Source organism: Anomalospiza imberbis, chromosome 5 (assembly GCF_031753505.1).
Source record: "Anomalospiza imberbis isolate Cuckoo-Finch-1a 21T00152 chromosome 5, ASM3175350v1, whole genome shotgun sequence".
In the NCBI taxonomy this organism is placed as follows: Eukaryota; Metazoa; Chordata; class Aves; order Passeriformes; family Viduidae; genus Anomalospiza; species Anomalospiza imberbis.
In genome coordinates this window covers 3,715,105-3,740,077 of record NC_089685.1, presented here as the reverse complement: position 1 = coordinate 3,740,077, position 24,973 = coordinate 3,715,105, and the positions used below count along the sequence as shown (strand labels likewise).

The following is a 24,973-nucleotide window of genomic DNA, read 5'->3' as shown; positions in this document are numbered from 1 at the left end:
TTGTGCTGAGAGCAGAAGCTTAACTTCTATTTTGTTTCAAATCTAGGCTTACGTGTGATTAATTTTTCACTTGGATCCGAGCGTTTTTTTCCGAGGAGGTTTTTGATGTGGTCGTTTCACTTTGCTGTGCAGTTTCTGTGTGCTGGTGAGGCTGCTCCTCTTTCTCACCTAAATCAGGGACAGCTGAGGTGGGAGGAGAACCTGAGTGAGAGGTGAGGCATTGTGGGGCTGATACACTGAGAACAGAAAGAGCAGCTGAGGCTTATGGAGATCTGCTCTGACCTGTGAATGGGATTTAAAAACGCCTGTGCCCTGCTTATCCCCAGAAAAGAGAGCGACAAGTGCAGTTTTGGGAGTCACTGTTGCTTGTCTGGAAGGACTGTGCATGTGTTGAGGGCTGAATTTACACAGGTTTTCCCCTCCCACCCTTATAGTAACACTTGCTATTTATGTTTTGATTTACAACACGGGTGAAATAGTAAAAAATGTGCATCCTCCAGCTTCCGTTTTCAGCTCCCCTGTCCCTCCTCCCCCTCATGCCAGGGGAGGGTGTCAGGACAACTACAGACATTGTTATTAGAACAATTAAAACATGGTTAAGTAAATAAAAACTCCTGAGAACAGCCCTTTTTCTCCCTGTCCCCCTCCCAATCAAAACAAGGTGATTCTCTGCAATGTATTTTGTAGTGAAATTGGAAAGGATGGTGCTTTTACCAAATCTCTTCATGAGAAAATTCAATTATACAGCCCCTGTGAGTTTTCCCAGTTCCTAGTCATTAGCATTGTCCTTCTGCCTTATTTATAGGCCAGATTCAAACCCCATGGAAAGTAAATAAAGGTTTCAGTGCGTTTTGATTCCGTCTGTTGTACTTAGGGAGAGCTGTAAACCACCATGTCCTCAGCTTTTTTTTGCCTCTGTCTGCAACGCCCGTGTTAGCTCCTGGGGGTTTCAATGCAGAACAAACACCCATGAGCTGATCTCTGAATTAACTCAGCTTCTGGCAGGTGGGAGCCATCCCCTCTTGTGTCAGAAGCTGGGATGCCAGACACACACCTCCACCTGAACCAGGCTTCCCTCAGCCCTGGGGGAAGGAGGCATTTGAGGTCTCCAGGCATTTGACCCATTTCAGTCGGCCACATGGAGATAATGGAAATTGAAAACCCAGCAGATCTCTTTCTTTCTGCTGTTTGTGAAGGGGCCTGGGGTGAACAGTCCACATGTAAATGTGTGTGGAGGAGGTAGGAGAGTGGATGTCTAAAGCTAGGTGTCAGGAATTGGTTTATTTGGGAGAAGAGGAGAGGGAAGGGGCCTTCAGTGTGTCCCAGTTTGGGATTTTGTGAGTGTACCTGGACATCTGGGTGTGTGACTGAGCTTTTCTCTGGCCAGTGCTCTGTGAGGAGGAGCAGCACATTCCCTGTGCTCTGCACTGCCTAGCTGAGCTGGGACAGTGGTGCTGACGTGAAGCAGATACTGTCTGCATGTTCATGATTTAGCTTTTCTCACAGTGTGAAGATGAACTCATGAAGGTTTGCTTAAGCAGCCATATGGTGATATTAAAAAAAAAAAAAAAAAAAAACAAAAACAGAAACTAAATTAGAAACTAAAACAACAACAACAATTGGTCTAAAATTAATTTTCTCTATGTTTTCTATTTCATTCTTCATCCCACTGGGTGTGCTATATCCCTCCCAGTCAGGGAGATAACTAAGGGCAGAAACACAGAAAGAAACTGGTGGATAAATGATAAAGTTGATGTGAGTTAAATGGTGAGTGGAGTGGGAAGATATGGCAAGCTGGAAAGTCTCCCAGGAACTGATCTGGAGCTCTGACACTGAGAATAGGACACCAGACTATAAATGGGAAGAGAACTTTCAGCATAACTAAAGCCAGAGCTTCTTTATTTAAGTAGAAGTGCAGTTTTTAATTGAATATGACTGAAGAAGAGGAAATGATCTGTCAGAGTTTATTTAAAGAGGTGGCTGGAGTCCAGAGGCCTTGGGAGTGGGAAAGACACAGAAGGTGGAGTTGGGATGGTGCTGACAAAAGGTGGCACAGATGTGGCACCTGAAATTGATGGAAGCAACAACAGCAACAACAAACTGGGGGTGATTGTGGGGAAGCCATGGCAGCAAAAATTGGTGGAGCAGAGAATGAAGGCAGAAACTGTAGGTCTGCCAACATCTGCTGTGCAAAAGAAAGATTGGTTCTAATATATCTTTATGTAATTATATTTAGCAGAATAAACATGAAGCTGCAAAGGTGTGGAAAAGGCTGAATTACCTGAGATACCCCTGGTGCTATTTGTTGTAAAATGTGAGCTGGGCCAGGTGCTCCCAGGAGCAGAGATTACTGCAGACTTCTTGGGAGGATTTCAGGCAAGGAGGAGGCAGCTGAGGGCTGTGGACCAGAGCTGGGCTCGTGGTGTTGGGCTGCCTAAAATGTGTTACCTGGATGGTCAGACATCTTTTTGCAGTTCCTATCTGCTGAGCTTGATAAAAAACCATCCAGTGCTGCAGAGGAGTGAGGAGAAAAGAGTGATTCTCTCTAAATAATGGTGCAAGCTCTGGAGAAACACGGGACAATCCTAGATCAAAATTAGTTTCCTAAAATACATAGAATTATAGAATGGTTTGGGTTGGGAGGGACCTTAAAGATCATCTGATTCCAAGCCCCTGCCATGGGCAGGGACACCTTCCACTATCCCAGGTTGTTCCAAGCCCCATCCAGCGTGGCCTACGTCTCCAAAGCCCATTTTGTCACACAGAAATCAGGTGTGCATGTCCAGTGCGGACTCCAGTTATGATCTGAGTCTCCTGTGACAAATTTGCCCATTTTTTGAGGAGTGTGTGGTAACACCAAGCACAGAAGAAGCTTCACTGCTGACAGATGGCCAGACAGATACCTCGAGGATGAGGTAGACACAGTCTTCTGGGTGGCAGAGGGGTCAGTGAAATGCTCTTTTCTAACCCAACATTTCTGTAATCCAGGGTCCAAATACCCTGAGCAGATTTCTGGATTAAACAAAGACCTTAAATACCTCTGCTGAATTAGGTTCATCACAGCATGAAACTGTGCCTGCACAAGGAAGGATGTTTGTAAGTCTCTACCCCTCTTTGGGATTTTTTTTTTCTTTCTTTTTAAGAGAAAGAAAATAAAAAATAGGTGCAGATGCCAGCACTGGCAGGAAGTCAGTGCATTAAAAAACATCCTGGTACAAGATGGTGAAGTATTTAAGGAACACTCCACCTGTGTCATTAAAAAAAGCACTAAAAAATACCCAAAAGGCCAGAGCAAGAAATCTGTGAACCAGTGCCAAAATCATGCAGAAGGAGAGAAATTGCTGTGCTAATGAACAAGAGGCAAAAGTAAAGGACATATTGTAGCTACATCTCAGCTCGGGATATTTTTATTTCCCACATTACATTGGAAGAATTTTGTGTTCAGTGTTTTTTAAACAGTGCTCTGCCACTTCTGGTTTGGTCAGTGTTTGTTAGCAGACAATTAAAACCTGAAAATATAGTATTAAAAATTATAGGTAAGTACAATAGGGATAATGACTTTGAAAACATTTCTTCTGAACTTGTGTGGTCCAGGTGTTACAGAAATGAAGTGATACAGGAAAATAAATTAACCATAAGTTTTCCAAGAAAATAAGGAAGCAAAATTGTCAGGTTGCTCTTAATACACTGGCCCCAAAAATGCATTAAAAAAATGAGAAAAATTTTACAAAGGAGAGTAAACTAAATAGTTGGGCATTTTTCCAACAGTACAAGTGAGAAAGATTGCTTTGTTTCAGGACCACATGTGACAAAAATTAATTAAATGTGAGGAAAAAAAAAGGGATCTGACCTGGCTTCAGGGACAGGACCTGGAGGGGTTTAATCCAAATAAAGATTTGGTGGGTCTCCTCTGCTTCTATTTCCAGTTTGCACAAATAACAAGGGTTTCAGCTTTAAACACCCTGCCAAGGTAGATAAATTCACATTGTCTGCTGGAAAACAAAAGGCATGTCTGACAGAGAGTCTTCTTCTGCTGTAAGAATTTATATCCTTTACGAGCAAATTAAAAAGTTCTCAGGGTTGTTTCTGTGCATTGGACACTTTTTCCATTCCTAAGCACATTCCAGAGTGGATGGTTTTGGTGTGGGGTCCTCACCCAGATGTTTTTTCACTGTCATCACTGTTAGACACGAATGCATCTGCTCCTGAAACAAGCCCTAAAATCTGGGTCCTTTTCACTGCACAGCTGAACATCAGTGCTAGGACTGACCTTGGCCATCTTTGTGTAATCATGGGGCAGAAACAGCAATTCCAGGATGGGACTGGCTTTATCTGAAACACTCTCTTTAGGATGGGAAGATGCACCCCTATAAATGTTTATCTCTCTGTCCTGGGTGTTCTGGGAGCTGGGCTGGCAGCCCAAATGTGCAGTGCAGTTGTCTCTGTACATTCATGTGAATCCACCCTTAATCTCTTCACAGGCAGCCAGGCCACGATTTCCCAGCCTCTTTATCCCAACCTAAAGGCAGTTGCTGCACACCACCCCCACACATCATCACCATCATCATCATCATGATCATCACTATCATCATCACTCCTGCTTAGGACAGGCCCCTGCATCCCTGCAGGGTCAGTCAGAACGGGGGGTGGATGCAGCTGCAAACTCGCTGGCCAAGCAGAGAAAAGAGAGGTTGCTTTCAGAGAAATCTGCTCTAAAGAGACATCAGGCTGTGCTGGAGGAGATTGGGAATCTGCAGCATGACAGGGAGTGAAAAGCTGAACAAAATCCTTGGGCACAGCCTATGTTTAGGTCAGGTTGAGGGAATTGTTGCATGGAGACCCAAGGGGATAGCAAAGCACAAATTCCCTGGTTTTAAGGTCCAGCTATACATGTGTCCCTAGAAAGGCTGACGATTCCATCCTAGAGTCCATGGATGGATGTAGTGACCACTGGCATTCCCAGCAGCTCTTCCTGCAATTCCCCAGTGGGATGGACACCAACCTTTCCACAACTGTAAATCTGTTCACCTGTGTTAACTCCACTGTGGCATAATCATGTTTAAGGTCTGAAAACAGACCTGAGGCTCTGTTCTTGCCTTGTGCACCACAAATGCAACAAAAGAAAACCCCTGAGCTCAGCAGAGTCCAGACATAGTTTGTAGGGTACGTGTAGGAGATAGGTCCTATCACCAATACACACTACGTGTTCCAAACACAGCTTCACAAGACATCCCAGAGGATTTTAAAGAGAAATGTCCATCCCTGTGCCTGACACTGGTCCTAGAAAAGCCTGCAAGCCTCATTTCCAGAAGGGAAAGAAATGCTTTGCCCAGGTCTTCTGCGTCTGCAAGTGATGGGAAAGGGTTTGTGTGGGGAGCATCACCTCTGTTTTGAAATCAAGTGGTTCCAGGAAGTTTTGGGAGGCTCTTCAGTTGCATGGAGTCTGGTATTGTACCAATCCCATCAGAGACTGCTGGTCCTGGCTTGCCTCACTCTCTCTCTCCTCCACCTTTGTGAGATGTTGAAGATGGGGTGGCTGACTACAGAGAGAGGGAAAATCAAAGGGCTGTGCAACTTCCCCCTCCTTTCCCTCCTCTGATCCACATCCTTGACAAAGGGAAGTTTGAGAAACGTTGGATGGCACCCAGAGGGGTTCTGAACCTCCTCCTTCATGAGGTTTGATCTCCTTTGAAACAACAGCTGATAGGGGCACCCAAAATGAGTCACTTGGGGGAGTTATTTAGATCTCCATTCCCTCCTGTTTGGTCTGTGGGATAGGAGGAGTCAGGGGATGGAGAAAGGGACTTCAGCCATCCCCACTGATGTTTAGTGCTGCTCTTGAAATCTGCAGGAAGGCCTTGAGGTGTGCAATGCTCATGTGCAGGTCTCCACCAACGTTACAAACAGATCTCTGCAGGGTCAGGACCTGCCTTTTTTGCTGGGACATGCCTTGGAAAGGGGGTGAAAGAAAGTTCATACCCTCCAGCTATAACTGCTGGATCCTTTCCCTCTTAGTGATGCTGATCTGGAGGTTATGAACTCATTTTGCAAGCAGTTTTGCCTCAAAAAAAGGAGAGCTGGAAATGTTCCCTCTGACTTTGAGAAAATGACAGTTTGATAACATTAAAAAGCAGCATCTCAAATCCAGAAATATTTCCCTTTTCAGTTGGCCCTTGTTCAGTAAATTGCCATTTTTACTGTGTCACACATGCATCCATTTTCAGTCAGTGAAAGGCAAAAGTACAAATCCCATCACAGGCAGCTGTCCTCCATCCAGATCTTCTGCTGACTGGGTGCAAGAACTCATTTCTTCCTCTCTACTTAACCACAATTGATTAGGGATGTTAAGGAGTTTATTACTTCCTAATATCATCTGGGAATGATTTCCATATGTTGCATTATTCTCCGGAGTGGGCAGAGCTCCCCTGTGCCAGCAAAGTGGGGTGCAGCATTGCTGAACCCCAGTTACGCCGTGTTTGATGTTTCACTGTAGGAGAGGTTGCAGGTGGCCTCTTACAGAAAGCTGCATTTCATCCTTGGTTTCCAGATACCTCACAGTATCCTTTCCACAGGGAAATTAAGCAGACACTCTCATATCCAGTGCAGCTGTTTCTGGTGTTAAATTAAACTGCTGCTATTACAGCGAGCCGTGCTGGAGCTGAGTTGTGTTGTTGCTTAATTGTTTGTGGCCATGGATGCCAGCCAAGTAGCAGTCCTGTAGTGGCAAACGCTGGAAATCTGACCTGGAAAACAGATGTTTGGGCCAAAGCCAAGGTGGCTTCAGGAAAGACAGTGTGGGAGAGAAGAGAGAAAAGCAGGAAACCAGTTATCTGTCTGATTTATTGGGCAGGGTAAAGAAATCCACCCCAGAGCAGAGTGCTCACACGAAGCTGGTACAGCAGTAAACTCTGGTTTTAGCAAGCTTGAGCCAACCTTTGCAAGGCTTAGAAGGGCAGCTGTTGGTTTATCAGTGCTGACTCTTGCTGTGCCAAACCCATGTGCTTTGCAGCTGGTGGAAAGTTCTCACCTGCTTGCTGGAGGCTGCAGAGCATCTCCTGCAATAAACTGGTTTATGTGAAATCCCAGCACAAGTCTGTCAGATTTGATACATTGAAGGGATCCATTGAAATTTTAACGGTTTGAGGAATCTGATCAAAACCAGATCTTGCAGTGGAGGTGCTTCATGTGAACAGATCATCCCCAGGTATTCCCATTGGCTCTCAAAGGGGGGAAATCTCACATTCGTGGTTCCAGCTCAGGATCTGAGGGTGCCAGTTTCTCTCTGTTCCTCTCTCAGGAGCCCAGGTGACTGCCTGACGTGGAAATGCAGATGCTGCAAACATCTGGGTCTTGGTGAGATCTATCCCCCTGTGTCTTCACAGAACCACAGGCTGCTTGAGCTTTGAAGTGACCTCTTCTTGTCCCCCTCTCCTGTCTAAACAGGGGCACCAGGAGCTGCACTGGATCATGCCCAGATGGCTTTTGAATATTTCAAGAGTGAAGATTCCATGACATCTCTGGGATACCTGATCAGGAAGTGCTTGATTGCAGAGAGCCAAAATCTAGCCAAAATCCCCTCCACTGGAGGGGAGGGAGGGAACATTCAGCATTTAAGATGAAGGAAAGTTTTAAATGCCACTGCTCAGGGAGCTGATCCACAGACCTGAACAGGTGTCTTGTAGCACATCCAAGCTGTGATTTTTGGACCAGTGATAGGTGTATTTAGCAGGACAAGATGCTTTCACAGTTCTACCTATGTTGTGAATACAATGATTTAATTGAAGTGTGACAAATTGCAGCTCAAAGGTTTAGTCCTAGTTTTATTTCTTTAGTACCCGAGGCAATAGTGTCACCACATTTTATTGCTGAGGAGCCATCAAAAGATCTTTGGATTCCTTTAGCAACACTCATGTTCTTAGAGGCCCAACACACTGACTAATAATTCTGACTGTCACTCTGAGCTTTTAAAGGTGAATTTGGAAAGTTGTGGTAAGGGAATGCTTAACCCCTTGCACTTCCTCCTGCTTGTGGAACAACAGGTTCCTAAAGCCAGAAGTGTAGGAACTAGGGATTTGGAAAAGAGGATCATAATTTCCTCTTGCCCAGCAGTGACCAGAATTGGTGGAGTATGGTAGAGAGGACATTTCTGTTCACACACAGAGGTTCAATGAAGATATTTTGGCTGTTGGTTTTAGTCTTTGCCCATCTTTAGCTTTCCACACTGATGCTACAGAATATACAGCTCCTTGGAATTCCCCTCTGCTTCCAGAGACCCTTTAATTTGTTTTTCCTTTTGTCTTTAGACTTCATGGGCTTCTTGTTTTTTGAAACAAATGAAATGTCTAAGTAATAATAAATGTCTGCATCTCACAGAGAGGGAAAATATATATACATATATATATATATACACACATATTTCTTTCCACTGAAGAGATTTTTCCCTTCTTAATTTGATCAGGTTTCTCTGCTTCTGACAGTTGAGGCAGAACTTTTAGCCTTTTCTTGCCATGGAGCACTCAAAACCCACTCACTGTACTTCTCTGCAGTGCCACAGGTCTAGCTGTGCTTGGGGATCTATCTAAATGCAAGTGGCTCTCCAAAGCAGCTTCATCTGGCCCTTGGCTAATGTGAAACATCCTTCAGAGGTGCTGCCCTCATCCAGAGGAAAACAGCATTGTCCTGATTGCCTGTATCCAGCCCCACTTGATGCTTTGCCTTTCCCAGCAGCTTCTGGGACTTTGCAGAAGCTCTGATGTTTTCCTGGTCGAGGGCAATGCCACATGCAGAGATCCATAACCTTTGCATTCTTAGAGATACACAACAGACATGAGTCACAGCACATTTTTCTCTTTCTCTGCCCCATGCTCCCTTTCCCAGAAACATGATGGTTTTCTTCTTTTTTGAGTGCAGTATCTGAGAGAGTTTGTGAGTTTTTTTCTGTTTTCCTGAAAACTCAGCCTGGTTGTTGGCTAACACACCCAGGAACTCAAATCGGAATGAGAGTCTTCAGATGCTGTTTATTGTATAAATTGGCCTGATGTAGAGTAGTTAATTTAGAGAAACCTTCTGGGAAGGCAAATTCTTTGTCAGAGAACACGGACAGTTGGCTTCATGAGCCATCTGTGTCGGAAAATGTTGGAATGTGAGTGCTCAGTGCTTAGGAATACTCAGCCAGAAGATTTGGTGTTCCAGTCCCAGCAATAACTGCAGCAGTTTGTCTTTGTTTTATAAAACAGGAGGAAGGAGAAGATCTCATCCGACCCAGGATACAAGTGGAATAACAAGCTGCTGCAACCTGGCCATGCGCTGAGGAAAAGTTGTTCTGGGTTTTGTAGCAGCCCCAGACTTTTGTACGAGGGGCTGATGGAAACTCATTGCTCCACACTGCTGGGGAAGAGAGAAGACACTCAAGCAAAGGGCTACATCTTCATTGCTCAAGTTCTCCTCTCTCCTTGATGGTCTTGCCTCCTGTGTCCTTGAACAGAGAGGCAGGTTTTGAAGTCAGCCTGGCCAGAGGAGTAGTTATTCCTTCAGCTGAGAAAAACCTTTCCATGTTGTCCACAACAGTGATGAAAAGAGAAGCCCCTCTCAGAGACTGAACTTATCTGTCAGGAAAATACCATTTGCAGGTAAGAAAATGCTATTCCCAGCAAAAAACATGGAACTTCTTCCAAGTGAGGCTAGAGAAGCTTCCCTTCAGAAAGATCATTTTTATGTGTAAAATGCAGAGGAAACTTGGCTGCATCCCACACCACGAGTCATTCATCCTTTTGCTGTTGTGCTTGAACAATGTGTCGTTGTCAATACATTTGACAGATAACAGGTGGTGATAGTACTGATGGCTTTTAACTCTGGTGGTCCAAGACAGACATCTGCAGCTGAGTTCAAAGTGCCTCTTGCTCCCCATTGACTGGACGAGAAGCCAGGAATGACAAGCTCAGATGATGAGACAAAAGTTGGGTGGCAAATCCCAGTTTTGGGCCCAGATGGCAAAATGATGGGCATTAGCTACAGCAGATAATAATTTCTGGTTTCACTAAATCTTCTCTCTGAAGGCTTTGAAAGATCTTGTAGAGAAAGTTTTGTAGTGTTTCAACCCAAAGGCTTTGTAGTGTTTCCTGGGACCTTGATTGTATTTGTTTCTGTTTTCAGCTGCTTAAAATAAATCCTGAGGTGCTGTTTTTTCTGGTGGAGTATTTTGTTTCACTGTCTATACAGTGTGGTTCATATGAGCTGAGCTTTCTCTTTATAGCTTCACTTGTGAATATGGTTCAGCACCCAGGAATGCCTGAGCTCCTTTCCATGCCGTATATAAATAGTGACAGTTATTTCACAGTTTCACATTCAGCTTGCAGGCTTCCAACAGTATTCCCAAACCCCTCTCTACTCCCATAGCATTCAGGTTCCTGATGTGACTCAACATCAATTACAGCAGAGGTTTATCCCAGGACAAGAAAGCTCTGATTTGTGACTCCTGCGCATTGTCGTCCTCATTCCCGACGGTCGGCGTGAAGTCAGCAGTGCTCAGGGCTGCTCCTGTGGGTTTTCCCAGCCCTGTGATGAGTTCAGCTCCGTGGTTAAGCCGACAGCTGAGTTTCAGTACCTTGGGCACGTCCAGCAGTGCTGGCTCAGTCTGTGGAAGGAAGTCAGAGAGGCTCCAGCTGGATGGATAACTAGCGGCCGGCGTCCCGCTGCCCGACGGAGATAAGGGGCTGGTCAAAACCAGGGGAATTTTTAGACTCTCTCCCAAGTGTCGCCTGTCTTTTGTTTGGCACAGGACTTGTCATGTCTCCCTTCCTGCGTATTGGTTTGTCCAACTATGACAGCGGCCCTTACCTGCCGTCCCAGGGGGAGGTGATTAACCCCTACTGCGCCGTGATGGTTAAAGAAGCCGTGGAGTCAGGTAAGTGGGGAGGGGTGAAGTGTGGATGGGGGCTTCTCTAAGTCGTGTCTGCGCTTTTCTGTGTCATTTCCTGTGTGTAGGCAACTAGAATGAACCATAAAATAGGTTGGCTTGGAAGAGACCTCAAAGATCATCCATTTCCAACCCCACTTTATAAAGATTTGTGAAGCCCTTTGTGTGTCCCAGCACAGCGCGAGTTTGGGTTTGGCGTGGTCTGTAAGGCAATCTGATTTTAAGATGATGCCAAACAAATCTGTATCTTCAATTTGAGGATATTATCAGCTGCATTGCAAGCCCCAGCATGTGACAGAGCAGATGAGCCGAGCTGTATTTGGTTTCACCCTTCCATGACCAGTTGTTGGTTTGTCAGTGGGACTCCAGACAGGTGAAATCTGAATGTGCTAAAATACTCTGGCAGGGCCATCTTTGTTCATCACTTTTTAGGGGAAAACTGACAGACCCAGCCACTTCCATAATTAAAAACGAAAAAAAAAAGACACTCAAACAGCCCAGTGTCTGCAGAAATAGTTAATTTATCTGTGTAATTACTGTGCTGTGTAAAAGGTTCGAAAATGAAACCTCCTGAGAAGCTGTTTGCTGTGTCTGAATCTATGGGTTGTTGCACATGTATCCTGATTGAACAGCAATGATGAGTCCTCCTTCGGAAAACATTTATTATATGTCTTATGCATGAAAATAATTCCAGTGAAAGGATGAAAAGTTCTACAGTTATGCTTTTGAAGAATCATGAAGAGCAAGACCTTCAGTGTTAGGGAGTTAGTCATAATGGCTGATATTTAGCTTAAATCCTTGATACATTTCTAATTTGACTGCTGTGATTCTTTGAAAAATAAAATCCACTCAGAAATCCCCACTTATTGAGAATCCCCATGACTGTAATCCCCAGAGGATGTTAAAGTAGTTTTAAAAAATTTGAATTTTAAAATAGTTCAGTATTTCACTGGGGTTCATTTTTTGTTTAAGAGTCAGCATTTATCACATTGAACTTTGTCTTGATTTAAATGATACTTCAAATAATAATGGAAGGTTTGGTGAATAGTAAATTCCAAAGGAAAGAAAATACTGCATGACAAGATATCCCTAAGATCTCACTTTTATCAGAAAATGCCTTCTGTTTTAGCTCTGTGCAGAGCTTGGCTGTTTGCTTTAATGAGGCTTTTGAAAGCCATAACTCAAATTGAAATCTGTGTCAGTTCAAAAGTGAATAAAACCAGCTTGGTCAGAACAGACCTATATTTATTTGTCTAACACAGAGCTGAAAGTGTTTTCTGGTATCCAACAAACACAAAAGTATTTTCTAATGTTTGTGCTCCTCAGAGTCAATCATTATAATAATTATATTTATTTAAATTATCATTGTAATAATTATAATTTTTTTATTATTATTATTATTATTATAAATCCTCTACCAACAAGAAATAAAAAAACTGTGTTTGAGGGAACTTTTCTCCATTAGTGAGGGCTGAGCATAGGAAAGTGACTTTCTGCTATTAGGAGATTTCTGTTTGCTGGGATGTAATTTCATCTGGTGATGCCTCAGAGCATGGTGGGACAGTCAGAGGGACTCATCTCATCAGTGAACCTCCTGGGGCTGATTCACCTCAGACTCCCCTCCTAGGGTGGGCTGAAGCACCTGTGGGAGGTGTTAACCTGCTGGAGGGTGTTTGAATGTGTGGATAGCCAGCTTTACCTTAGGGGGACTGAGAAAAGTGAGGCCACCACGGAATCCATCAGCCCTGTAATTCCCAGATACTGATGTGTGAGCAATTCCAGCCTGAGGAACACGTCCACGATGAGTGTGGTGAATCACACCCTGGAAAAGCCCCATGCTCCCCTCTGGCCAGACAGACCACTCAGACCACTGACGTGCAGGGAGATGAGCCTGACTCTACATTCCAGGAATGCTCTCCATGACCATCCCAAGGAGCTGTCATGTTCTAACAGGCTTCAAGAAAGCAAAAGGTGTCCAGACAGACATTAACTAAATACATTTAAGGTAGAATCATGGAATCATTAAGATTGGGAAAGACCTCCAATAACGTCATGTCCAGCTATTAATCCAACACTGACAGTTCCACCACTAACTGTGTCTTATCCCTGCTTCATGATTATTTTTCTTTTGGTCATAATTTACTCTCCAGCTCCCTGGTTTGACAAAGCAGTTGCTACTCAGTTATAATTGGATGAAAAAAAAATTAAAATTAAAAAAAAATTATATATATATATATATATATATATATATGTATGTATGTATATATATCCCTGATATACACATTTTGGCTAAAATTTTGACATGACCAAGGAGTAGGAGTGGACCAGCTGCTGCACAGCTGGTGAGAGATGCAAATGATCCTGGCCTTCTGCTGTGACACTTGGCCATGGAGAAGTTTTTCAGGGCAGAAATGATTGTTGAGCAGGACAGGACATGCCTAAGTGTTCAAGGCCAAGGAGCAACCTGGTCTAGTGGAAGTTGTCCCTGCCCATGGCAGGGGGATGGAACTGGATGATGTTTAAGGGTCCCTTCCAACCTAAACCATTCTGTGATCTATGTTTAGCACTGGCAAAGTGTGGGGTTTTTTTGGGTTTGTTTTTGTTTGGTTGGTTGGTTGGCTGGGTTTTTGCGAACAGAACAGTGGTAGATGATAAATGTGTTTCTAAAAACAGGGAGTTTGACTTTGGGTTCATGCCAAAGGCATGACTTTGGGTTCATGTCAACCAGCCATAACGAAAAGGTCATTGGTCCCCAGGGATCTGGGAGTGATGAGCATCCTCTGTGGACACAGGGATGTCACAGCAAGACCACAGTGGAGAATTTCAGAAGTTCTGGATGGATCTTGGGCAGCCTTTTACATTTTTGCACTTGCTTAATTTGTAAAAGGGACCTTGTCACTTTATAATACAATATGAAGAAAAAAAAAAAAAAAAACCCTGAAAACCAAACCACACCTCCACACAGTTGGAGGTGTTACAGCAATTTATAACTGATGACAAAATATTTCAGAAATTCTATGTGCCTCTGAGATATAAAAAGAGTCTGCCCTTTAAAAGTGGCTTCTGCCTTCACAAGCCACCTGGCCTGGTGCCATTTTGCCACCTGCTTTGGTGACATTTGCTTCATGAAGGCTCCTGCTCCGTGTTTGAACTCAGCAAAGCCTCCAGGAAAAGGTCCCCCAGCCACAGTGTAAGCTGCTCCCTGGGAAAGACAGTTGCAATTTCATTTTTCAGGAACCTGGGGTTAGATTAATCCCTGGCAGAATTCCACAGCCGTCAGCGGGGACGCACCAGTGGTGACTGTCTGATCCCATATATCAGGCAGTTCATTCACATTCCAGGGTTTGTTTATTTAAGCTCGCTGTCCTGGAGTGCAACACAAATGAAAGCACTTGTTTTGCAAGTGCTGTGTTTCACATCTGTGGCTTTTTCACTGATGCAGCAAAGAAATGATAGTGCTTTATTGAGATTTCTGGTTTCCAGGATGCTGGAAAGTTTATGTTTCATTTTTGTCTCAGATTTTTTGTGAATTAGTCCTCTCATTTAGGGAAAAAATTTCTTCAGCACGTGTTACCTTCCAGCTGCATGTTCCTTTCCATCTGGGATTATTGGAAATAGCACCAGGGTCTTTAGACAGGGGTCATAGGTCTGCTGCTTTTTTTCTCTTATTCCTTCAGCTTCAGCATTTGATGGGTTGAACATTTGCAGAGGGCAACTGCGATATAAAATTTACCTTGTGTAAGTATCCAAGACTTTCACAGGGCTGTATGAAGTAAAACTGGCTCTGTGAGATAAATAAATTTGGCTGAGATTCCTTTCAGAGAGACACAGTTAGTGAGAGCCCGCTGCAAACCTCAGAGATTTTTTTACCCATCACCGTATTAAGTTTGCTTCTTTGTAAACTCTACATCACTGTGGGATGGTTACAGGTCTGCAAGACAGTCCATGTTTTAACATTGCTTAGTTGCCTGCTGGGCTGGACATTAATCCCAAAATGCACCCAGCTTTTGGGGGGTTTGAAGCAAACCTGTCTCATTTTGCAGTGCCCTGGGACAGGTGATAAACAAGGTAGTGGTCTGGGATGGGATTCACCTGATTAGAAGTGGGTGCTTATGGTGTTGGAGTCAGCATTAGAGATCTCAGCAGAGCTGGTGGAGTCAAGTGTGGAAATTACCTTTTTAAGGGTAGAAGTCAGTATTTGGTCTCATGGACTGCCCTCACTGCATGGATTTGTGTTCTCCCTCTCAACAGAGAATGGCCAAGTGTATGTGCAGAAGAAACCCACCATGTACCCACCCTGGAACAGCACTTTTGATGCCCACATCAACAATGGCAGGGTCATGCACATCGTGGTCAAGGACAAAAGTGCTGAAATGGTCTCAGAGACCACAGTGGAGCTCAAGGTGCTGGCAGAGAGGTGCAAAAAGAGCAATGGGAAGACAGAGATATGGGTGAGCATCACTCTCTTCTCCTGCAGGATGTGCTGGGGAGCTGCTGCAGGGCAAAGGGATGTGTCTTTGTGTCTGTGCCAGGCTGTGGCTGTCACCAGCAGCACAGTGGGGTCTGGCTGGAGTAATGTTTTGAGACTACTTGGGTGTGACTTGAGGGAGAGACTTGTCAGAAGAGAAGAGCTTGGCACTTTTATTTTTATTGAAACCTGCCCTGTGCTAGTGAAGATCCTACTTCAGGTGAGCTGTGCCCACGTATTAATCTTTGCTGAGGAAACCCACTGGGAAGAAATGTTAGTATGATTGGCTGAACATAAGTTATTTTATGTTCTCCGGGGAAACAGCTTTAAATTTTTTATCTAATATCAAGTAGCTGATTCACAGCTGCCTGAGTTCAGAGTTATGTGTAGAGCAACTCCTTAAAAATCACTGAAGTTATGGTGGCGTAAATTTGTACAGTCTTCACAAGAATGCTAAATGTAAGGTTGTGTTCCCTGCTAGTCCAAGCAAGAAAGATCTTGTCATAAGTCTTTAAAATGCAGTATCCAGTTTATACATAGTCCAGTGGATTCAGATTTCCAAAGGCACTTATGGATGATGGGTCAGGTAGGTGGGAATTGCCAAGTCCAGAGGGAAGGGCCCCCAAAAATGCCTGAATCACACAGAATGACTGGGTTAGAAAAGACCTTCAGGATCATCGAGTCCAACCCAGCCCCAACACCTCAACTAGACCATGGCACCACAATAATAAGCTTGTAGCATCCGTCAGGTTGACTGTAAAGAAGTTAGACTTGCAGAACTGAGTGCCTAAAAGATTTCAGCATCACCTGTCTGAAGCTGGCTGGGGTTTTTGAACTGTTCCCACCTTCCCCTTGTAGGATCCATTGGGAACAAGTTTTCTCTATAGATAGTGGTGGTCCTAATTTGGTGTCTAAAAAGCTGCCTACATCTTTTGTGGTTTAATCCCATTCATCTCTCCTATCATGCTGCTGAGTGTTTGATATGAGGTGATCAACCCTCCTCTCTCTGTAGTTTCTCCTACCCTACCTTGTTGCCTCACATGGGTATGAGCAACCTGAAAATTAGCATTCATTGCTGTTCATTGGTTCCCACTGGGAGAAAGAGGTCGCTTGAAAGTCATCTGAAAATATTTTTCCTTCTTTGAATGGCTGTTTAATGGACTTTTTTTTCTTTTTTTTTCACTTATCTCAACCAGCTAGAACTGAAGCCTCAAGGGCGAATGCTGATGAATGCAAGATACTTCCTGGAAATAAGTGGCAAGTGATTGTTTTGTTAATTTGTAGCTGTGATTTCTGGGCTGTGGGGCAGACATGGTGTCTTCATTAAAAGCAGAGCCTAAGCTATTACTGACTGATCCATAACAACAAACATAACTGTTTGAAACAAAAGCTCCAGAAAAGTAATTTTTATTGTGCGGTGACTATTCTTCTGTGATTTGCAAGGCAGATTTTTTGGCTGGTTTACCACTAAATGGCAGATATTTCCATTATGCTAAACAAGACAGAACTGATACATAAGGAGCCAGCTCCCCCTGAAATCATTCTGCTTTATGTACTACAAGAAATACATGGAGGGCCTGGAGCATGTCCAGAGAAGGGAATGAAGCTGAGGAAAGGTCTGGAGCCCCAGGAGAGGCTGAGGGAGCTGGGAAGGGGCTCAGCCTGGAGCAGAGGAGGCTCAGGGGGGACCTTGTGGCTCTGGTCCCTGACAGGAGGGGACAGCCAGGGGGGTCGGGCTGTGCTCCAGGGAACAGGGACAGGAGGAGAGGGAACGGCCTCAGGCTGGGCCAGGGGAGGTTCAGGTTAGATATTTGGAAAATTTCTCCTAGAAAGGGCTACATTCTGCTTTGTTGAGGAAATGAGTTTGATTCAAATGCTTGGTCTTATTCTCCCACCTTTGTGGCCAAAATTCTCATATCCTCAGGTGTAGGGTGAAGCTGTGAGGTGCAGATATCTGGAAGACACTTCCATTTATAGAAACAGAGAAGCACTTGAAGCAGCCATGGCCATGCTGATATTTTCTTAACCATCCCTACCTTTAATATAGATTGGACTGCTGTTTGTGTGTTAAAAGGTGTTAGGGAGGCCGAAGCATAGAAAATGCAAGTTGTGCTTCTATAACAAATATCAAGATCAGCATCAGAGCACACAGGGAGCAAGTTCCCACAGGTTACCTGTGTGGCTCCCTGTGCAGTGCAGGAGTGAAACAAAACAGAGATTGAGTTTCTGTGTGAATATGAGATCTGTAGGCACAAGCACATGTAGAAGTGCACGTGAAGGCAGAATTGGTTTGTTTGCTGTCCCAAAAATATTAAATAATTGTGAATTACAGCAAAGACACAGCAAACAGCAAAGCAAGTGTTGGCATGAAAAAATAACAAGAAGAGTATCCTGGGACATAAATATCTGCTTACTGTCACTTGTACATGCACACAGAAAGGATTCTGTTAAATACCTATAAATATATATATGTACACATATACATGTGTGTTTGTGTCCATGAATCAGTAATTATTAATTTTTATGTAATTTCATCCTTTTTAGGGCGTACTTCTTCAGTGCTGTACAAAGTCAGAGTTTTGTGTTTAAATTACCTCTCCTTGTGAAATTTTTCTTCTAGGTTTCAAGAGCAGTGTTATGAATAGTCAAGAGAGCTCAGTGTCCCAAGTCTAAAGTAATTTTAGTGTAGGAATGGTAAATAACTTTTGTAAGTTTCATAAAATGATATTTCTTTGAGTATTCATTACCATGAGTGAATCATCAGCTTCAGTCACGTAGTATTTGGGCAACTGCATTTTCTGAAGGCACCTAATCAGGACAGGGTACACTTAAATACCTTTCCTCTCCTCCCAGATGCAAAGGACCTGGCTGACTGTGAGACTGAAAGCTTCTTCTCCTTGCACCAGCGCAGGGGAGCCATCAAACAGGCCAAAATCCACAACGTCAAGTGTCACGAGTTCACAGCCACCTTCTTTCCACAGCCCACCTTCTGCTCTGTGTGCCACGAGTTTGTATGGTAAATGGAAAAGGATCTGTGCTCCTTCTCCTGTTAGCCCCAGGATCCAGTTCTGGTGTCCATGTGGCGCTTGGGAACGTGGTTTAGTGTTGGATGTGGCAGATCGGGGTTAATGGTTGGACTGGATGATTTTAAAGGTCTTTTCCAACCTAAAAGATTCCATGATTCCCTGTTAAATATCTGTGTTCCTCCTGTAAGACCCTTGGCATCTTACATGTAGAGTTATTGCATCACTTTAAGGATGTGGTCTGCAGTTGTAATCCCAACTGAGAAAAATTCCCCTTACTTTTTAATTTATTTGTTTACAAATATTTTTGGGTTTGGCAAAATGCACAGGCATTTCTCAATGGTCCAGTTTGCCGTTTGGATATCATGAAATTCAGGATGTGAATGTGTGCTGAAAGACTGTGAGAACCATGGAGAATCACTCCACCAATAGATTAAATGAAATAATCTCTACAAAGAGTGATTAAAAGCAAAGCAATTTTATTCTTCTTTGATAATTATTGCTCTCCTTTCTTCTGCTGAGGCTTTTAGACAACTCAGGATTAACCACTGCTCTGTTCATTTCAGGGGTCTGAATAAACAAGGCTATCAATGCAGACGTAAGAAACTTTTTTTTTTGTTTTCTTACTGTCATTATTTACTTAATCTTTTCTTAAGGAATTTCTTTATTAACACCATGACACACTTGCTGTTGCAGAATGTAATGCTGCCATTCATAAGAAGTGCATTGATAAAGTAATAGCCAAGTGTACAGGATCAGCAATCAATAGCAGAGAAACAATGGTAGGTTGTATTACAGTTATTTTTATTGCTATTGTTATTATTTTATTTTATTTTATTTTATTTTATTTTATTTTATTTTATTTTAATTCCTTTTACAAAATCTTCAGTGTCATTCAGACCTCTCCTACATCACTGCAAAGCAATTTCTGATGAAGCAAAAGGACCTACTGGGCTAAGGACTCTGTGATCTGATCTGTGCCCTTTGCTTTTTATGTTCCCAGTGATTTCATTACCTCCTACTTAAGATTTACTTAAATGCAGCTGCAGAATACGCAGTTGCTGAATCAGAACTGACATTTTTCTAATGCATAAACTCAGAGAGAAGTCATGGACATGAGGTGGAGATTTACATGAGAAAACTCTTCACTATCCAATGTTAGGCTGGACATCAGGCTGAATTTTCAGATTTGTGCTTGAACAAATCTGTACTTGTGTTATCTGAAAGAGTCAGTGGGATATCTGATATCTCCACTGTTATTTACCTCATTTTTCTCATGTCAGTTTATTCTAAAAATTTCTTTTTGGTAGGCAAAAACAGATCTTAAACTCCAGATAGGACTATTCCCTTTACCTTGTGTCCTACAACTTCTGTTTATTCTCAGTCCCACGCTGGCTCCTGTTCTCCTTCTACAATTTTTATAGATGAGATTGCTCTCACTTCTCTTCTGACATCTCCAGGGTAGATGTAACTAACTTTGTCATCACCTTTCATACTAAAAGAATTACAACAGGCCCTTCCAGGGAGTGATTCATGACAACAAATGTACACATCCATTTCAGGATGAGGTGAATAATTTTTAAAAGTATCAATGTTTCCCCACTGAGCATTAGGGGAGCCTGGGTATGTTAATGAGGCACAAGCAGTCCTTTGGTCAAGGCCAGGGATGAAATGACCCAATTCCCTCTGAATTGCAGTCACTATGTACCAAAATTTGGGTTTGTGTGCCTGATAAATAATTTCTGCTTGGCAGTCATACACGAGGATTAAAGGGCAGTAGAGAAACCAGCTTCTGTGGTACACATTTGGTTTTCCACATGGAGCTGAGGTGGAAATGAGGAGTGGCTTTTCAGCCTGGCTTTTTTCTTGCAGTTCCACAAGGAGAGGTTCAAGATCGACATGCCCCACCGCTTCAAAGTGTACAACTACAAGAGCCCCACCTTCTGTGAGCACTGTGGCACCCTCCTCTGGGGCCTGGCACGGCAGGGGCTGAAGTGTGACGGTGAGTCCCTGGCGATTGTGGCACCAGCTGAGCATGGGAGGGGTGGTTGTCTTTGGAGGGCAGCAGTCTGAAAATCCAAATCTCATTTATCGCCCTTCTCTGAAAAACCACTATGAGGTGGCACCTAGGAGGGTGAAGGAGTGGTCTACAGGACTGTCCTTCAAGGAGGATCATTCTTCAAGAATGAGGAAAACTGTCCATGTACTGAGAGAAATTTGATCCAGCAGGATGATGAGTTGCTTCCCAGAGAGACAGTGAGCATCACAGTGGCACTGTTCATCTTCCCAAATCACCCCCAGTATGAACTTGCAAGCTCTATTTCCACTGTCAGACTCAAGAGATTTCACTGTCTTCATAATTCCAAACCAATGGGAGGATCCTCTTCTGTGATTACAGTTTATCTCTGAGAAAATGGCTTGTAGTGTTAGTAGCCTAAACCTGCAAAGGCTGATGGATGTGGAAATGCAACCTCTGTCCAGAAGAAAATATAAAAAATAGTCTCCATAGGGAACCAAAAACTAGCTGAGTGCCATCTCAAGAACCCTTTAGGTGGCTGATCTCTGCCCCTGGCCAGTAGCAGCACTTGCCCCTGCCCAACCCTTTACACCCTTCATTGTCCTGACACCTCGTGTTCTTTCTTTCAGCGTGTGGCATGAACGTCCACCACAAGTGCCAGGCAAAAGTAGCAAATCTTTGTGGAGTGAACCAGAAACTGATGGCTGAAGCTCTGGCAATGATAGAGAGCACTCAGCAGGTAAATGGTTTAAGCTTTTTTAGATGCTCTTCTCGTGAGCAAAGACCTCTTCTAGATTTTGGCTTTTGTGAGTCACACTCAAGAAGTCACGGAGTTGTTCATTAGCTCAGCATGTGACTTTTGGCTCAAAACTTTGCTGGTTTCTGTGCCCCAGGCTCGCTGCCAGCGCGACAGTGAACAGATCTCCAGGGATGGACCTCTGGAGATTGGCTTCCCTGTTCCTGTGAAGGATGTGACACCACTTCAGGCCTTGCCAGCTTCAGGAAAAAAAGGTAATTCCTCCTGGTGATACAGGGCAGAGCTTTGTTGTTGTTTGGTTGGTACCTGGTCAGTTGGAGGTGACATGAGTGGGGAATTTATTGCCAAGCTCTAAACAGGATATTTGGAATCCTTCTGATCACCATGGCCAATTTTCTTTCTGATTTCATATTTTTAGGTGGAGGTTGACTTCTGGTAGCTTTGAAAACCACTGATAGACCTCCACTTCACTCACCCAGGAGCTGATCTAGGTGTCACAGCCCTCTGTGGTACAAGAACAGGTGTTTAGAAGGGTAAATAAGAGACTGTGCCCTTTGGACCCCAAGGAGAAATTAATGATGTCCCCATCTGTGTTTATTTTTGTTCTGTTCTACAAGTAGAACTGGCTGTGCTGATGTGAAACAGCAAAGCCTCAGGTGGCTTCACATCTGTTTCACATGCGGGTCTGTTTGCCTGCTGAGTAGTGTTCAGTGTTTTAGAACAGTTACAGCAACGGGATAAATCCAGTGAGGGGCAAAATTTCTTACAAGTTCTTATAAATCTAGGCTAGTGGAGTACTGAAAAAACTCAGAGTGATTCCCCTCCAGGCTGGCTGGAATGGTTGGTCTGGAATGCTTCACATCCAGAGCAGGAGCACAGTATGAAAATGCCACCCTACCTTTTCATTTAGCTTTGCCTAAGGTTTTGAAAAGACCTTGAAAAAATGAAACCTCATCATAATGGCAAGCAGCAAGAAGGACTGGAGAAGACAGGTGGCCAGAAATTAAGGATTTGGTGCCACAAAACAGAAAGACAGATGAAGGAGTTTGTAAAGTGGTTTGTAAATTTTAAAAGAGCTACTGAAGAAGATGCAGTTTCCACTGGAGTAAAGTTTTCTCTGGAGAGAAAGCAGTGTGGGAGCAGAGCCAATCTACTCAGAGATGGCCACCACACTTCCATTTGTCTGAAATACCCTTTTAAACCTCTAAGCAGAATACCTGTGAGTGCTCTGGGGATTTTCTGCTCCTGTCCAGGGGTTTATTTAAGTGCTTTGATGTGTGTTGCAGAGCCACAGGGCATCTCCTGGGAGACTCCAGTGGAGGGCACAGTGAAGGGAGAGTCTCTCATAGAGTCAGACCTGGGAGAACAGTCCCAGGAACAGCAGGAGCACCAAGTGCAGTTAAAACTGACCATTGAAGATTTTGTCCTGCACAAGATGCTGGGGAAAGGCAGTTTTGGCAAGGTAAGCATTGGGAGTGGGACAGCACTGTGTGCATTTGCATGTTGCTTTGTGTGGCACTAAACAACATCTGGTTTGAAGGGACACTTAGGAAAAAACATGGAATCATTTAGGATGGGAAAGACCTCTAAGGTTTTTGCATCTAACTGCTAACCCAGCACTGCCAAGTCCACCACTAACTGTGTCCCCAAGTGCCACATCCACGTGTTTTTTGAACACTTTCAGGGATGGTGACTTCACCACTTCCCTGGGCAGCCCCTTCCAATGCCTGACTAGTGCAGAATTTTTTTCTACTATCCCATCTCAACCTCCCCTGGTGTAACTTGAGGCCATTCCCTCTCCTCCTGTCCCTGTTCCCTGGGAGCAGAGCCTGACCCCCCAGCTGTCCCCTCCTGTCAGGGACTTGTGCAGAGCCACAAGGTCTCTGAGCCTCCTTTTCCCCAGGCTGGGCCCTGCCAGCTCCCTCAGCCTCTTCTGGTGCTTCAGCTCCTTCCCCAGCTCCATTCCCTTCCCTGGACACACTCCAGCATCTCAGTGTCATTCTTGTAGTGCTGGACCCAAAGCTGAATACAGGATTTGAGGTGTGGCCTCACCAGTGCCCAGTGCAGGTCACTGCCCTGGTGCTGCTGCCACACGATGGCTGATAAATCTCCAAGTCTTGAAAGAATCCATCCTCTGGCATGGCTGAATCCTGACCTCCATCTTCTCCTCGCCTTGTCCTTCTTCCTGTCTCATTAGTTGCTCTCTCATGACTGCCTATGAGGCACAGGAATGCCCCAGCTATGGTTTCAACTTCCCCTTCTGTGCAGGTTGATGGATCCAGGATATCCCCAGAGAGCTGTTGGGAAAGGTCTCTGTGCTCTCCCTCTTCATAGGGAGGTGGAAGCATGAGCTGAGAAGCTGAGTGTGGATCAGCTCTGCTTTCCAGAGCAGCAGGTCCCAGCTGGGAACAGGAACTGCTCTTTCCAGCTCTGATCTGTGCTGGAGCCCAAAGCAAATTCTGCAGCAGCCAAGAATTTGTGCTTTTGAAACAAGAACCACCTGTTTTCAGTGGATTCATTAATCCTGATGAATTGTGGATTGTTCCTCCCCATTGCAGATATCCCCTGGGAGGGGACTCATGTTACTCAGTGACAGCACAAAGCAGAGAGATGCAATTTCAGAGGGACTCCCCATTGTATTTTCACAGCCAATACAGAGAAGGAGTATGGATCACATTGCCCACATCCTGCATCTTTCCAAGGGGGAAACTGGACCTTGACAAAGGGCTGCTTTTTGCCTGCTAAATGATCTAGAGCAATTGCTGCAGCCAGTTCTTCAACTGGTGAAATATTTCCTGTATTGGCCTTTCATACTTGAAAGTAATAAAATCATAGAATGGTTTGGGTTGAAAAGGACCTTAAAGACCATCTAGTTCCAGCTCAATGGACAGGGAAATTTTCCACTAAAAAGTGTTGTGTCTACTTGTCATGTCCACAGTTTGCATGGGAGCCAGAGCTGAGGCATCTCACAGCTAAACCAGAGTATCCCAAACCAACATTCCAGACTAACCTGAAATCAAGAGTGTGGATATAATGGAAACATTTTTATTGGAAGGAAAGGATCTCTGGAGGTCTCCTTATCTAAACCGTTCCCCAAAACAGGTCCAGTGAGATGAGGTTGCTCAGGTGTTCATCTGTTCAAGTCTTGAATGCCTCCATTGAAGCACATGTTGTACCTTGTTTTAGCCTTCATGTTGACATGGACTCTCCAAGCCTGCAAGCTTCTGCATCTCTCTGAAGTGCACATTGTGGGTGTGGAGAGGATGGGCCATTTCGTGCCTTTCTGCAACAAAAACTCACCCACGAGTTTCCTGTGCTGGTGTCACTCCTGGTGCCCTCATTTGCTTGGAGCAAGATTCACTTCCCCATAGAGGGGACAGGGTGTGCAGAGCTCAGTGCCAGAGGGGTCTCTCCAGCTCTGTGTGATCCTGGGATGTTGAGGGGCAGATATCTCCCACCACCTCTGTATGTGGTCTGGCATTGCCTTCCTGCTCCTTGGAAGTCACAGCACAGGTCACAAATGCAGCACATTCATTCCCCAGTTTCCCCAGGAGAGCAGTGCCCAGCACAAACATGAGGTAAAAAGGGTGCCTGCAGCATCAGCACTGTGAGCATTTCTGGTCATTCAGTGCAGAGACAGAGGGAGGCTCTGGGCTCTACTCTCTGTCTGGTGCTACAAAGTGAAATGCAGCAGTAGCCAAAAGGGTAAATAAAACTTTTGTCAGGGCTAAAACAAGTCCAAGCTTACTCAGTAAATAGCGTCTGGCAGAGAACTTCAAAGACCTCTTTGATG

General features: G+C 44.3%; 1 protein-coding gene across 1 annotated transcript in view; it reads left to right on the top strand.

Annotated features, from left to right (window-relative positions):
• Window positions 1-24,973, top strand: part of PRKCQ (protein kinase C theta) — a 52,168-nt gene that overhangs the window by 6,886 nt on the left and 20,309 nt on the right. The window contains exons 2-12 of the mRNA XM_068189427.1: window positions 9,237-9,629; window positions 10,778-10,903; window positions 15,167-15,366; window positions 16,580-16,640; window positions 18,237-18,399; window positions 18,973-19,004; window positions 19,103-19,188; window positions 20,279-20,408; window positions 21,053-21,162; window positions 21,317-21,434; window positions 22,467-22,642. Coding sequence (XP_068045528.1) covers window positions 10,786-10,903; window positions 15,167-15,366; window positions 16,580-16,640; window positions 18,237-18,399; window positions 18,973-19,004; window positions 19,103-19,188; window positions 20,279-20,408; window positions 21,053-21,162; window positions 21,317-21,434; window positions 22,467-22,642 — 1,194 coding nt within the window. The 5' untranslated portion in view covers window positions 9,237-9,629; window positions 10,778-10,785. The remainder of the gene's footprint in view (window positions 1-9,236; window positions 9,630-10,777; window positions 10,904-15,166; window positions 15,367-16,579; window positions 16,641-18,236; window positions 18,400-18,972; window positions 19,005-19,102; window positions 19,189-20,278; window positions 20,409-21,052; window positions 21,163-21,316; window positions 21,435-22,466; window positions 22,643-24,973) is intronic.